The following is a 15044-nucleotide window of genomic DNA, read 5'->3' on the forward strand; positions in this document are numbered from 1 at the left end:
GGACTTAAAGAACAACTCTGTGCGTCCTTAAGTGGCTCTCTTTATTAATATGATATGGCAAATGTTTGTTCCTGTTTATTAAACCACATGAAAGGTTAATTATGCTAAGCGACTCTGGGTAGAAAACAATTCTTGGAAGAGGCTTTTTAAACAACAGGTTGGCAGCTTGCAGGAGCCATCTGTTTCCCACAAATGTTAAGGTACAATCTTAAACTTGTGAGGTTAAAAATTACAGTAGTTTGGGAGAAGGAAAATCCATGCTGCGATGATGATATGAAAATTCTGATTCTCCTTGACATGCAGCCTGGCAGGAATGCCAAGTTTCCTAAACATGGTGTTTGGTTGCTAATAACCATGAAAACTACAGGGGAAGAAAGCAGCAAGGGGGCTCCTGTTATCCGTTTCCTTTCTAATATAAGGGCATTGGTGTCCTGGAATGATGTTGCCTGAAGCTGTTGCAAAACAGATCCATGCCTGATACTGTCATTTGCCTCTAATAGGTTCATATTATGATTTGAAAATGCACTCCTAAATTCTGCCTTGTGAGTCAACTGAGTTGGGCCAATGGCTTAAAAGTTCCCAACATATCTCTATGTGGCAAAATTGTCCATGCAATGAGATGGGTCTACATTTTAAACTAATTATCCAGCACTGTCATTCCAATGGAGTATTTAAAAGCAAATTATAAAATTTATAATTGAAGTGAAATACACCCATGCCTAGAAATAGGGTGGTAGTGACATGTTTCTTGGAGACTATGAATTCTGACTGGAGAATGTGCATACGGCCCAGAGAATGTACAAAATTCAGCTGAGATATGAACATTCCAAGGCCTGTTGAGGATTATGTATGTTTGACCAGGAATGTGGACAATTCCCTTTGCATGGAAGGCATTTGTGCACATTCTCCTTAAGGCTTGGTGAATGTGCCCAATGTGTGGTTATTGTGTACATTAACTCCCCTTAAAACACACACACACACACACACATTTTGAAGGACAGGTAAGAAATATAAAAGAATAATTATGATACTGTTATAAGGTGTTAATTTATAATACAGCCTTTTCACATTCTTCTCATATGTCATTCTTTTTTATTCATATTGGCCTGGTTTGCATATCATACTAAGTCATGGTTTGGTTTACAGTGAGTGTGCAAGCATTCTCAGACAGGAGTTCCCAGCTGCTGCACTCCTCCCCAATTGTCTTGCTGTTTCACCACAACAAACCATAGCCTAAACCAAACCATAACCTGACTCAGGGGTGTAGCAAGGGGGTGCGGTCCGCCCCGGGTGTCCCCACTGAGGGGGGTGTCAAAATGGTGGGTAGCATTCACCATGGACCCTGCAGTGCACCCAAGCCATGTGTCTCTCCTGGGAGTGACGTGGTGGCTTGGGCGCCCGCAGGCTCCGCGCCACCCCAAACAGTCTGCCCGTTGCCTCCCCCTCAGCTGTAGGGCGGCTGCGTGGGAGGAGGCAGACAGACTCCTTGGAGGCCCCATGGTTCCCCTGTGGGTGGCTGTCCCCGCCCCCAGGCGCCCGATCAGCTTGCTCTGCCGCTGACCTGACTTAGAGTGTCACCTGAACCTGGACTCATGCTTTAGATCTCCTGGACAAACCATGAGCTGTAAAAAATGGAACAAACCTTGGTTACAGCTTGTGGTTAGTCTGTAGTGACTTAAAACAATGAGCCTGGGTTCTGACAACACACTGAACCAAACCATGGCAGAACAGCAGCAAAACATCTGAGGAGGAGCAAAGTGGACGTGGTCTCCTATTCAGGAGCCTCCCCACTTCTGCATTTTTTCTGAGGCGTAGAATGGCCTGATTTGCGCATTACGCTATGTTCTGCTTCCCCAGGCCAGTCCCTATTTAACGTTGCATGTGGTTCCCAGAGGGTTGCCCACAAGGGAATGAGACCCTTCGGCTGAAAAAGAATCCCACAACTTTGTTCAAATCCATTACCACAAATTTATCCTCTAGTATGAGAATGTGCATACAGCCCCGGCTAAATTCAGCATCATCAACCCATTGTGAAATAGTGACAATGTACTAAATAATTTGTCCCATTAAAGGAGACATTAGCAATAATACTACATTCAGTGGCAAATTTTTTTCCTTCTTGCTCTTTGTTCCTGATCTCAAAATTGTGGTTTTAGGTAATGAACTGAGACCCTAAAGTGAACTTTTGCTGAAGCTCTGATAGCCAACTTTCTTTTCTTTTTCATTTTTCTTTTTCTGATAGGCTCACTTGAATGGCTAATTCCTGTTCTTGTACACTTGGTCAAACTCAACTGTCTTCTAAATGCTCTAAATGCTCAGTCTGTTAGTTTTGCAGGAAAGGCTTTGTTGCCACCACTTGGGTAGGCAAACCCACAGGACTTCTGAGAATTTGGCATTTCAGAAACTAGGCAAACAATCTGCAGTTGCAAGCTAATACATGCCTCCTGTGGCGCCAATTGTGAAATGACAAGCTTAGCCCAGCCCAGCCCAGCAACAGCACTGCGTCCTTAGAAACAGCAGATTTCTCATCAGACTGAATGTGAAAAGCAGCTCACTCATTTGGGTGGTGGCTGCTGCTGCTACAGCTGGAAATCTTTTGCCTTCACCTCTATAAAACGGCAAAGCTACACAGAGAATACACCAGAGGTGGGTGATATTGGACCGTGATACAGGGATATAGGAAAAGAAAAGTTGAAGAGCCTAATGCGACTGTTTTTCCTGAGAGTGATCTTGAGTATATGAGTGAAAGTTGAAGCTGCTCTGGCAGTGAGGACAATAAGTTGTTAGATCAGAGATGAGAAATCTGTGGCTTTCGTGATGTTATTGAACTCCCATCATCCCTGACCATTGCCTATGCTGGCTGGAGCTAATGGAAGTTGGAGACTGATAACATCTGGAGGTCCACAGGTTCCCCACCTCTGTGTTAGATAGCGTGCCAATGGCACAATCCAGTGGTTCAGAATAAGACAATCTGATTTTTGCAGTCGATAGCAGCTGCCTGTCTCATCCAACAATTTATATGTGATTGTTGAATTGAGCACAAGAGGGTCATTGGGGGGGGGGAATTGTATCTTCCTCTTCACTTGTTACAGGGCTACAGAATCAAACTAGGAGTTCTGAATATGCTGGCTTGTTCTTTCAGGGATTTCCCTGGAGCCAGTGTGGTGTAGTGGTTAAGAGCGGTAGTCTCGTAATCTGGGGAACCGGGTTTGCATCTCCGCTCCTCCACATGCAGCTGCTGGGTGACCTTGGGCCAGTCACACTTCTTTGAAGTCTATCAGCCCCACTCACCTCACAGAGTGTTTGTTGTGGGGGAGGAAGGGAAAGGAGAATGCTAGCCGCTTTGAGACTCCTCAAAGGGAGTGAAAGACGGGATATCAAATCCAAACTCTTCTTCTTCTTCTTCCCAGTAAACAGTTGGGGAGAGATGCTGCCATGCCATTTTGATTGGGGCAGTTTGGGTCTCTGATGATTTTCCCAACACAAAGGTCTACAGCTCTCTTCATTTTGCCATGACTGGTTCAAGCTGTTACATTACTAAGTGCAGACTGTGCTGTTCTGAGGAAGAAAGAGCCATCTTGTTCTCAACTTGTTAAGTACTTCGTGCAACAGCAACAACAAGAAGAATGGGGCAGGAGGGGTGTTAGAATTAACTTTCCATGCCAAATATATACGATATCAAGGGGTGAATGATCCTCCTGAAGGGGTTTTAACTGTTCGAAATATATAATTTCACCTTCTAAAAGTGCAGGGTTTGAGGCAGAAACTGAACAACTGTTTTATATTGAAAAGTTAGTATCCATAATTGAACCAGAATGTGCTGGCTTTGGGTCAATCATTGTAGTGGAAGACAGCCCCTACAGAAAGATATAGTTCTTTAAAGCATTGTTGTGCCTTGTCTGTTTGTGTTTCATCTAGTCTCCCACATGAAATTAAAATTGTAATTTCCTTGGGGTGTCGGCTCTCCTTCTCATACCATATTGTTAACCCAATAGGTTACATGGAAAGATAGCCATGTGAAAATTAAGACCAACAGCATGAGTAGATCCTTGTCCAAAAATATATATGGGAATCCTAACTATGAATTTTCAGTTCTGTTTTTAAAGAAAAAGGGATGATAGGGAGCCTCTAAATTCTTGCTTTTTGAAGTTACAGGGAAGTAGCCTTCCATAGCGAACAGGTGCTGGCAATGGCTTCAGTCAGAAACATTCCATATGGGTTCAATGCAAATTATGAGACTGTCATAAAAATCATTGGGAGCAAATATGTCCGGTGCCTTGTAGAAAAGACTGATGGGTAAGTATGCTATCTGGAAGAAACATTTTTGATATATATTTGTGGGGTTATATAATTTTATATTGGATTATCTCCTCACCACATTAGTTGTGGATAGGGAAAATCCAAATGAAATGGGGTGAGTATGCTGCTTCCTATATGAGGACAATGTGCACCCATGGGATGTATCAAATAGACTTTAAACTGTCAAGCATACACAGCCCTAAAAGTAAAGGTAAAGGGACCCCTGACCATTAGGTCCAGTCATGGCTGACTCTGGGGTTGCGGCACTCATCTCACTTTATTGGCCGAGGGAGCCGGCGTACAGCTTCCGGGTCATGTGGCCAGCATGACTCAGCTGCTTCTGGCGAACCAGAGCAGCACACGGAAACGCCGTTTACCTTCCCACCGGAGCGGTACCTATTTATCTACTTGCACTTTGACGTGCTTTTGAACTGCTAGGTTGGCAGGAGCAGGAACCGAGCAATGGGAGCTCACCCCGTTGCGGGGATTCGAACCACCGACCTTCTGATCAGCAAGTCCTAGGCTCTGTGGTTTAACCCACAGCGCCACCCGCATCCTTATACACAGCCCTAGTCTACAACTTAAACAGCATATTACAAGAAAACCCTGAACCTTTGGCTGTACCATTTCACTGAGGGGTTAAGATCCATTGACTACCCTCACCTGGTTTAGCCAGCCAGTTGAAACCACTTCTTGGGGTGTGGCTGCTGTCACATGCTGACAGCTTCTAGGTGAGAGCTGAGTGCAGGGTAGGGACCAAAGGTGAACAAACTACCTCAGAAGGAGCACAACGTGTCCCCCACTGGTGATACTACCCGTCTCCTAACACTACCCCAATGCAGTCTAGGAATAGTTTTTCAGCACAGGGTCTGCTGCTTGTGTACCAGCCACCAGGGGAAAGATATATATTGCACGATAGCCAGTATAACAGAAGGCAATATTCAACGACATAGTTGTGTTGGTGCAAGGATTAGTACTAGCGCAACAGGATTCCCCTCTCCTTGTGGAGATACACACTCCACACCACCCCTCAGTCTGCTCAGGAGAGTTGTGGGGGGACCCATGAGAGGAGAGAAGATAGAAATAACTTTCCACTGCACAAAGAAAAACCCTTGTGCTGACAAGAGAGCTTTGCTTAGTGCTACCTCAAACGCAACCCAAACACTCTCGAGTTAATAGAAAGGATCAAATTGTTCTGGAATTGTTAGTCTCACACATCCCTGACATTGATTTATAAAAAAAAGTTCTTCAAGCAAGTGTTTTTTAGATTGAGAAAGGCCAAATGGGAACATGGTGATATTTGTTAATATAAATGGCTTACCACCCCTGAACTTTCTTTTCTGGTTGATAAAGTATCAAAAGGTTTAATTGCACAGCTTGGTTTTATGCTTTAAAGAGAATGGCATTAATAATGGACAGGATCCAAAGAGTTACTTAAGGTATGCCCAAGAGGTCCTGTTAGAATATGTCTCTTCCTCTGAGTGATAGGCCATAATGTAACCTGCTTTTGCAATTCCTCTCCATTTCAAAAGAGCTTGGTCATGCAATGCGAGGAAGTATTTTTTAACAGTGCAGCACTATGCATATCTACTCAAAATAAGTCCTACTGAATAAGTGCTGCATCTGGGGGTGGTGCTGAAATAATAAAGACTGTTGTGGGACCTCTACCTGAAGGAGTGTCTCCACCCCCATCATTCAGCCTGGACACTGAGGTCCAAGCTCCGAGGGCCTTCTGGCTGTTTCCTCCCTGTGTGAAGCTGCAGGGAACCCAGCAGAGGGCCTTCTCGGTAGTGGCACCTGCCCTGTGGAATACCCTCCCATCAGATGTCAAGGAAATAAACAACTATCTGACTTTTAGAAGACATCTAAAGGCAGCCCTGTTTAGGGAAGTTTTTAATGACTGATGTTTTAATGTATTTTTAATCTTTTGTTGGAAGCCGCCCAGAGTGGCTGGGGAAACCCCACCAGATAGTTGGGGTATGTATATATAAATAAATAAATAGCCGGCTGTGAGAGCCATGACTTTCAAACAAGCACCTGATTACATGGAGGCCAGCCTCACATGATTATTTGCCACTTTCTTGTACAGAGGAGTAATTTCTAGCAGGGGGAAGAATGTGGACAGATTAGAGAACTGGGCCAAAACAAACAAGATGAATTTTAACAGGGAGAAATGTAAAGTATTGCACTTGGGCAAAAAAAATGAGAGGCACAAATACAAGATGGGTGACACCTGGCTTGAGAGCAGTACATGTGAAAAGGATCTAGGAGTCTTGGTTGACCACAAACTTGACATGAGCCAACAGTGTAACGCGGCAGCTAAAAAAGCCAATGCAATTCTGGGCTGCATCAATAGGAGTATAGCATCTAGATCAAGGGAAGTAATAGTGCCACCCTATTCTGCTCTGGTCAGACCTCACCTGGAGTACTGTGTCCAGTTCTGGGCACCACAGTTCAAGAAGGACACTGACAAACTGGAACGTGTCCAGAGGAGGGCAACCAAAATGGTCAAAGGCCTGGAAACGATGCCTTATGAGGAACGGCTAAGGGAGCTGGGCATGTTTAGCCTGGAGAAGAGGAGGTTAAGGGGTGATATGATAGCCATGTTCAAATATATAAAAGGATGTCACATAGAGGAGGGAGAAAGGTTGTTTTCTGCTGCTCCAGAGAAGCGGACATGGAGCAATGGATCCAAACTACAAGAAAGAAGATTCCACCTAAACATTAGGAAGAACTTCCTGACAGTAAGAGCTGTCCGACAGTGGAATTTGCTGCCAAGGAGTGTGGTGGAGTCTCCTTCTTTGGAGGTCTTTAAGCAGAGGCTTGACAACCATATGTCAGGAGTGCTCTGATGGTGTTTCCTGCTTGGCAGGGGGTTGGACTCGATGGCCCTTGTGGTCTCTTCCAACTCTATGATTCTATGATTCTATGGACACCTGTGGTTTGCAGGCAATTTGGAGCTCCCCAGGCCTTACTTCCACCTTGCCCTCACCCATCCTTTTTTGGTGACTGGTTGTTGGTTGCTGCTGGAAATTACACTAACTGGCCTCTGCACAATTTTCGCTGTAGGCTGTGTGACAATGGGATGGGACTTTCCTACTTCTTCACCATGTTCTTTTGATCCTCCGCTGGCTGAACAAATGTGCTGAGACTCAATTTCTATCATATTTGTTGTCTTGACTTGATTTTAGCAAGTCTTCTGCAAATCCCTCTTATTTATGGCACACTGGGAAATTGTCTGCCATTTTGCACACATCTCTGAGAAAGGTGAAATTCATAAACCGGTACCATTTTGTTGAAATTTGCATATAAACAAGGTTTAGTGAAACTGTATTAAGTTTCTTTCTTGAGCTTATAGTATTCAGAACTGAACATAAAGTGATTATAACTATTATAGCACCTACCTCCTTTATACTACATTTCTGTCTGACCAGCAAATGTTCCAGGAAACAAATATTTTTGGTGTTGCTCCACAACGCAAGTACGTATTTGCCTCTGTATACTGTAAATATACTGTATGCTTGTTTCCTGACAGCAAAGCAAAGGAGGGTGTAAAAACTGAGACACAATCCATGCTCAGGACACTAGCTCCACACAACGCAAGACAGGCACATAGAAACCCTCCAGGCCTCAATAGGCCTCCTTGTCAACAGATCCATTATGGTCTCAGGGATGAACAACAGAACAAAGGTGAAAAGGAAGAACAAAAGTCTAAACAAGGAGAGACAAGTGATAGCAGATCTGTGGACAACAAAGTGAGTCGCTACAACTGTACTGGTTGCTTATTATAGGTTTCCTACTCAGCATCAGACTTTACTCTTTAACTAACAACAACATAAATGGTTAATAGGTATCTTTTCTACTACTGTGGCTATTGTTATGACAACTACTACTAATGATGATGATAAATAATGACAGTGGTGTCCAGTTAAAAGAACATTCTGCTGCTACCAAATTCTGATGAGAGAACTCCTGTATCAAAAAACAATTGTCATCACAAAACTTTCAACTCCTCCAAATAGAATTGCCTTATATTAAAATTTTGACTGCTTATGCTTCCAGTTCATAGCCGTTGCTTTTTTTTACTTGGATCTTTCTCTTACTTTCCCATTCTGTAAACATCTCTTCTCTCTTTTTTTTATAAGATATTTATTAAGATTTTTTATAATATTACAATAAAAGAAAAAAAGAAAAAACAGAATAACAAAAATACAGAATAGAGAAACTTTTTTTAAAAAAAAACAAAAAAACCACACACATACATTTTCAATTACTTGTTTTCTTTTAACTTGTTTCCCGGACCTCCTCATACCTCCCTTTTTTGTATTCCATCCCAAATTGTTAGTTCAGCAAATCCTTACCATTATATTGTTACCTATTTATAATCCTTCTTTTTCATATTCTCTTAAAGCATTACAGCTGGAAACCACTTAATTTCAATCCAACATCATTCTAACACTCATTAATTTTACAATATTTCTGTAGATAATCTTTAAATTTCTTCCAATCTTCTTCCACTGACTCTTCTCCCTGGTCTCGGATTCTGCCAGTCATTTCTGCCAATCCCATATAGTCCATCACCTTCATCTGCCATTCTTCCAAAGTGGGTAGTTCTTGTGTCTTCCAATACTTTGCAATAAGTATTCTTGCTGCTGTTGTAGCATACATAAAAAACGTTCTGTCCTTCTTTGGCACCAATTGGCCAACAATGCCCAGAAGGAAGGCCTCTGGTTTCTTCAGAAAAGTATATTTAAATACCTTTTTCATTTCATTGTAGATCATTTCCCAGAAAGCCTTAATTCTTGGGCACGTCCACCAAAGGTGAAAGAATGTACCTTCAGTTTCTTTACATTTCCAACATTTATTGTCGGGCAAATGATATATTTTTGCAAGCTTGACTGGGGTCATGTACCACCTGTATATCATTTTCATAATATTCTCTCTTAAGGCATTGCATGCCGTGAATTTCATACCTGTGGTCCACAACTGTTCCCAGTCAGCAAACATAATATTATGTCCAACATCTTGTGCCCATTTAATCATAGCAGATTTCACCATTTCATCCTGAGTATTCCATTTCAACAGCAAGTTATATATCTTTGACAAAATCTTAGTTTTGGGTTCTAACAGTTCTGTTTCTAATTTTGATTTTTCCACCTGGAAGCCGATTTTCTTGTCCAAATTATATGCCTCCATTATCTGATAATAGTGTAGCCAATCTCGCACTTTGTTTTTTAGTTTCTCAAAGCTCTGCAGTTTTAGTCTATCTCCCTCCTGTTCCAAAATTTCCCAATATTTCGGCCATTTGGCCTCCATATTGAGCTTTTTCTGAGCCTTCGCTTCCATTGGTGACAACCACCTTGGGGTTTTATTTTCCAATAAATCTTTGTATCTTATCCAGACATTAAACAATGCTTTCCTGGTGTGATGGGATGATGAGCTGCTTGTGCATAAAGTCCTAGTCCCTCAGAGTTTGGCTAAGTCCACAAACCTCTGTCTGTGACGGAGCTCCTTAAGCATGGCTCCGTCAGTTGCTTGTAGGATCGGACAGTGGGCGTTTACGGAACTTCTTCCAGCATAAAAGTTCCTTAACGGAAACGCGTCTTCTGGACTCTCGGCGTGACAGTTTCTGGCGAGGAGTGGGTGTCCCTATGGGAGGTCCTGAAACCTCCCCACTATTTTCGCTGGAAGTGTCTCTGAGCCCTCCCTCCGACTCACTTTCCCTTGGAGCTCCTCCTCTCCCCCTGCTGGTTCCCTCCTCAGCTGATAAGTCTCTCTCAGCCTCTGTGAGCCCTTTCACCTCCTGTTTCTCCGATGGCAGTTCCCTGACATCCACCTCCCCTCCAGGGCCCCCTTCACCACCTCCCCTTCCCTCCTCTGCGGGAGGCGAGGGAGCAAAACCCCTGAAAGAACCTCCCTCATCTTCCGAAGTTTCGAACACTTCCCTCCACCGGTTGCTGTTTCCGGTTTCTAAGTACTCCTCCTCATCGGAGTCTGTTCCTTCTTCCAACTCCGATTCCCTGAATCCTTCCAGTTCCTCCTCCTCGTCGGTGGTGCCAAAGTACTCCCTCCGGAACCTCGCTACTGGCTGAGGTTTCCTGGGGAACCTTTGGTGGAACGTTTCGATCAAGATCTCGTCATTGACCTCCTCTGCCGTCACCCAGGCGTTTTCCGACTCCGGTTCCCCTTCCCACGCGACCAAATACTCCACCTGATTACCCTTCCACCTGGAGTCGATGATCTCCGCCACATGGTTGTTGCTTTCCCTTTCTTCTAAGACTGGCCCCCGTGTGGAGACCCTTTCACCTTCCCCCCTATACGGTGACAGTAATGACCTGTGGAATACTGGGTGCAGTTTCATGTGGTTCGGTAACCGGAGTCTGAAAGCCACTGGGTTGACCTGTTGAATGACCTCAAATGGTCCCAATCTTTTGGGTCTCAATTTCTTGCAACCCCCCTTGAACGGCAACCCTTGGGTTGACAGCCACACCTGACTCCCCACCCTAATGGTTTCACCTTCCCTTCTGCTCTTGTCTGCCTGCCTCTTATATTCTTCTTTGGCCCTTTCTAAGTTGAGTTGGAGTTGACGATGGATCGCTTCCATTTCTTCTACAAAATGTTCGGCGGCCGGGACACTCCATCTCTCCCCTCCTCCCCCTGGAAACGCCCTGGGGTGGCACCCATAATTAGCCAAAAAGGGGCTCATCCCGGTGGACACATTCTCCGCATTATTGTAGGCAAATTCCGCTAGCGCCAACTTTTCGACCCAATCGTTCTCTCTGTCATTGACATAACACCTCAGGTATTGTTGGAGGATACCGTTTGCTCTCTCCGCCTGCCCATTGGTCTCAGGGTGCCTGGCAGTCGAAAAATTGACCTCTACGTGCAGTAAGCTCATAAGTTTCCTCCAGAACCTGGACGTGAACTGTTTCCCTCTGTCAGAGACCACCCTCAAGGGGGCGCCATGCAGCCTAAAAATATGTTCTACAAACAATTTCGCTGTCTCTTCCGCCGTGACTGCATGTGAGCAAGCTACAAAGTGGCCCATCTTAGTTAAAGGTCTACTACGACCAGTATGGCAGTTTTCCCCTGGGATTTCGGCAGATCAGTCATAAAATCTATCGATACCGCCTCCCACGGTCGTTCTGGTGTGGGTAACAGTTCTAATAACCCCGCCGGCGCCCGCCTTTCTCCTTTGGCTCTCTGGCATTGGTCACACCCTCTTACATACTCCCGTACATCCTCCCTCACCTTGGGCCACCAAAATTCCCTGGTCACCAACCACATGGTCTTGTGTTGCCCAAAATGCCCCGCTGTGGGGTTGTCGTGCAGCTGTTTGAGTACTCTCCCCCTCAATTCCCCTTCGGGTATATATAGTGCCCCTTTGTAATACAATGCCCCGTTTCTTTCTTCAAAACCTCCGGGGTCTTCTCCCTCTCTCCTTAAACCTCTGAGCTTATTCTGGGCGTATTCATCATTCACCGTTCCCTCTACCAGTTCCCTTTGCCCCACCCAGGCCGCCCCACACACCCAGCGGTCCTCTGGGATGATATGTCTCTCTTCAGGTGCTCCCTCCCCCTCCAAATATTCAGGTTTGCGTGAGAGAGCGTCTGCTCTGACGTTTTCTGGACCTGGCACATAGCAAATTTCAAAATGGAATTTGGAGAACTCCTGGGCCCACCTCACTTGTCGTTGGTTGAGCACTCGTGCCGTTCTCCAATACTCCAAATTCTTGTGGTCCGTACACACTTGCACCTTATGTTGTGCACCAATTAGTAAATGTCTCCATCTCCGGAACGCTTCGTGAATGGCGAGTAGTTCTCGGTCATATACTGTGTAGTTCCTCTCGGATTTGTTTAGCTTACGCGAAAAGAAGGCACACGGTCTCCACACCGACTTATTCTTCCCCGGCTGAAGAAGCACCGCCCCCACCGCCCGGTCTGATGCATCAGTTTCCACTCTCATTGGTTTTTGTAAATCCACATGCAGGAGCTGTTCTTCCGAAGCGAATGCCCTTTTCAATTCCTCAAATGCTTGCTCCGCCTCCGCCGTCCAAACAAATTTCTTCTTGCTGCTGAGACAGTCCATGATGGGAGCCGTTAAGTGGGCAAAGTTCTTGATGAACTTACGGTAAAAGTTCCCAAACCCTAAGAATCTTTGCACATCCTTTTTCGTTTTCGGTGTCTTCCATTCCAGCACCGCCTGGACCTTGCCTGGATCCATGGCTAATCCCTTGTCTGACAAGCGGTACCCCAGGAATTCCACCTCCTTGGTGTGAAACTGACACTTCTCCAATTTCACCCACAGCTGGTTCGCTTGCAGTTGGCTCAGCACTTCCCTGACATCCTTTACATGCTGCTCCTCATTCTCTGAATATATTAACACGTCATCTAGGAAGGCCACGCAATTCTTGTAGAGCAGAGGTCCCAGGACGTGGTTCATGAACGATTGAAAACATGCTGAGCCTGATTGTAATCCGAAGGGCATAACTAAATACTCAAAAGCCCCCAAAGGGGTGAACATGGTGGTTTTCCATTCATCCCCTTTCCTTATCCGTATCAGGTTGTATGCCCCTCTCAGGTCCAGTTTAGTGAATATCTTTCCCTTCCTCACCCTGGTCAAAATGTCATCAATTCTGGGCATGGGGAAAGCCACTGGTTCTGACACTGCATTTAAGGCTCTAAAGTCCACTACAAGTCTTGGTTTATCCGTGTGTTTTTTGTCCACAAAAAACACTGGGCTGCCCCCCACCGCTCTGGACTCTCTGATGAAGCCTCTCTTCAGGTTTTTATCAATAAACTCCCTTAACTCCTGCATTTCCCTGTCTGACATGGCGTACAGCTTGCCCACTGGGAGCTGGGCTCCAGGGACCAGGTTGATTTGGCAGTCAAAGGCTCTATGCGGTGGTAGTTTATCTGCTTCCCTTTCGCTGAAGACCTTGCTCAGGTCAGCGTATTGTTTGGGCACCTTCCCTTTGTCCGTTACTTCCGTCCCTGCTAGAAAGGCTTTTGCCCCTTCCGGCGCCTTTCCCTCTTTGCAGTGTTCCAGGCAATGTGCTGACCCAAAGGAGACCACTCTCTGATGCCAGCCCACTAGCGGATCATGCAACGCTAGCCAGCTCATTCCCAAAATAATGGGAGCCCCTCCCAAGGTGGCCACATTGAACGCTATCCTTTCGGTGTGCCTGGCCACCCTCATAACCATTGGGACGGTCTGTAGGCTAACTTCTCTTCCCAACAGCTCCCTCCCATCGATCGTGGTCACCTGCAGGGGGTTACTTAAAGGGAGTATCTGTATCTGGTGTTCAGCTGCAAACTCCTTACTCATAAAATTACAGGAGCTGCCTGAGTCCAATAGCGCCTTTGTCTTTAGTGGGTGTCCGTTTGCCAGCTCTAGCAACACCTCTATCACTAGGGCTGGTCTACTGCTCCTTGGCCTGGCTGCTGTGCCCTGACGGTGGCAGCCAGGCGTTGGCTTTTACTTGCTCCTGGACTCCCTCCTCCTTCCCCCCAACAGCTCCCGCCATCCCTTGCCATTCCTTTCTTTGCGGGCAGACTCTGGCAAAGTGACCTGGCTGCTGGCAGAGATAACATTTCTTGGTGCTCTTCCCCTCCTTCTTCCGCCCTTCACTGGGATTTGAAACTGCGCCTGCGCGCGCTGTACCATTTTCCATCGGCTCTCCTGGCGGGAAATTTGGCTCCGGAATCTCTGGAATGCGGAAATCCCTCCAACGCTCTCCTTTCCCTTCCCGCTTCTCCAAGGCTCTCGCCTCCTGGCGCGCTCCAATGGTCAGCGCTGATTTGGTCAGCTGGTCCATAGACTCCGCCCTGGGTGCCCGGGAAAGTTCGTCTTTCACCGCCGAAGAAAGCCCCTCTTCGAAAAGCATTTGAATGGGTTCCGCCGATAGGTCCCACCCCAATTTATGTATCAGCATGGTAAACTCAGTCCAGTACTCACGAACCGATCGGCTCCCCTGTTTACAAGCCATCAACTGTCTGCGCACCACTCCCTGCTCAATCTCGCTGGAAAACATCAAATCCATGGCGCGAAAAAACTTCCTCGTGTCCTTCAGCATTTCATTATTCCCTGCCATCAGGGGTCTAACCCAGTCTCTCGCCCCCCCTTCGAGATGGCCAACCACAAACGCCACTCGCGATTCCTCGTCGGGAAAGTCGTCAAACTGCAGATTGAGAGCATACTGCATCTCTGTCCTAAAGGCTTGATAGTTCCTGGGGTCCCCCCAAACTTCTGCACCAATCCTGGCATCTTTCTTGCTAGTGGGGCGCCTTTTGCCTTTTCTGCATCCTGCGCCCTCCTTTCCTCTAGCCTCGCCGTTTGCAGCGCTAGCTGGACCCCCAACACCCGGTACCTTTCTTCCAGGCTTGGACCCTCTCCAGCTCCTCCTGCTCCTCCGGTTCCGGCTGGGTTGCTCATGATGCCTCTCTGCACAAGCTGCTTTCAGGGACTGTCCGATTGCTGTGATGGGATGATGAGCTGCTTGTGCATAAAGTCCTAGTCCCTCAGAGTTTGGCTAAGTCCACAAACCTCTGTCTGTGACGGAGCTCCTTAAGCATGGCTCCGTCAGTCGCTTGTAGGATCGGACAGTGGGCGTTTACGGAACTTCTTCCAGCATAAAAGTTCCTTAACGGAAACACGTCTTCTGGACTCTCGGCGTGACAGTTTCCGGCAAGGAGTGGGTGTCCCTATGGGAGGTCCTGAAACCTCCCCACTATTTTCGCTGGAAG

The 15044-nt window shown here is 46.1% G+C and overlaps 2 protein-coding genes across 4 annotated transcripts in view; both read left to right on the forward strand.

The window, feature by feature from the left end:
* LOC128415683 (FRAS1-related extracellular matrix protein 1-like) overlaps positions 1-2416 on the forward strand; it is a 119971-nt gene extending 117555 nt beyond the window's left edge. The window contains exon 35 of the mRNA XM_053392245.1: positions 2243-2416. Within this exon, the coding sequence (XP_053248220.1) occupies positions 2243-2364 (122 nt within the window). The 3' untranslated portion in view covers positions 2365-2416. The remainder of the gene's footprint in view (positions 1-2242) is intronic.
* Positions 2417-2426: 10 nt separating this feature from the next.
* C6H1orf87 (chromosome 6 C1orf87 homolog) overlaps positions 2427-15044 on the forward strand; it is a 35885-nt gene continuing 23267 nt past the window's right edge. For 2 of the 3 annotated variants that reach the window (XM_053392280.1, XM_053392282.1), the window contains exons 1-3: positions 2427-2646; positions 4150-4296; positions 7835-8054. In XM_053392280.1, the coding sequence (XP_053248255.1) occupies positions 4190-4296; positions 7835-8054 (327 nt within the window). In that variant the 5' untranslated portion in view covers positions 2427-2646; positions 4150-4189. The remainder of the gene's footprint in view (positions 2647-4149; positions 4297-7834; positions 8055-15044) is intronic. The other variant, XM_053392281.1, reaches the window with a different exon arrangement.

This window comes from Podarcis raffonei, chromosome 6, assembly GCF_027172205.1.
Source record: "Podarcis raffonei isolate rPodRaf1 chromosome 6, rPodRaf1.pri, whole genome shotgun sequence".
NCBI classification, from domain to species: Eukaryota; Metazoa; Chordata; class Lepidosauria; order Squamata; family Lacertidae; genus Podarcis; species Podarcis raffonei.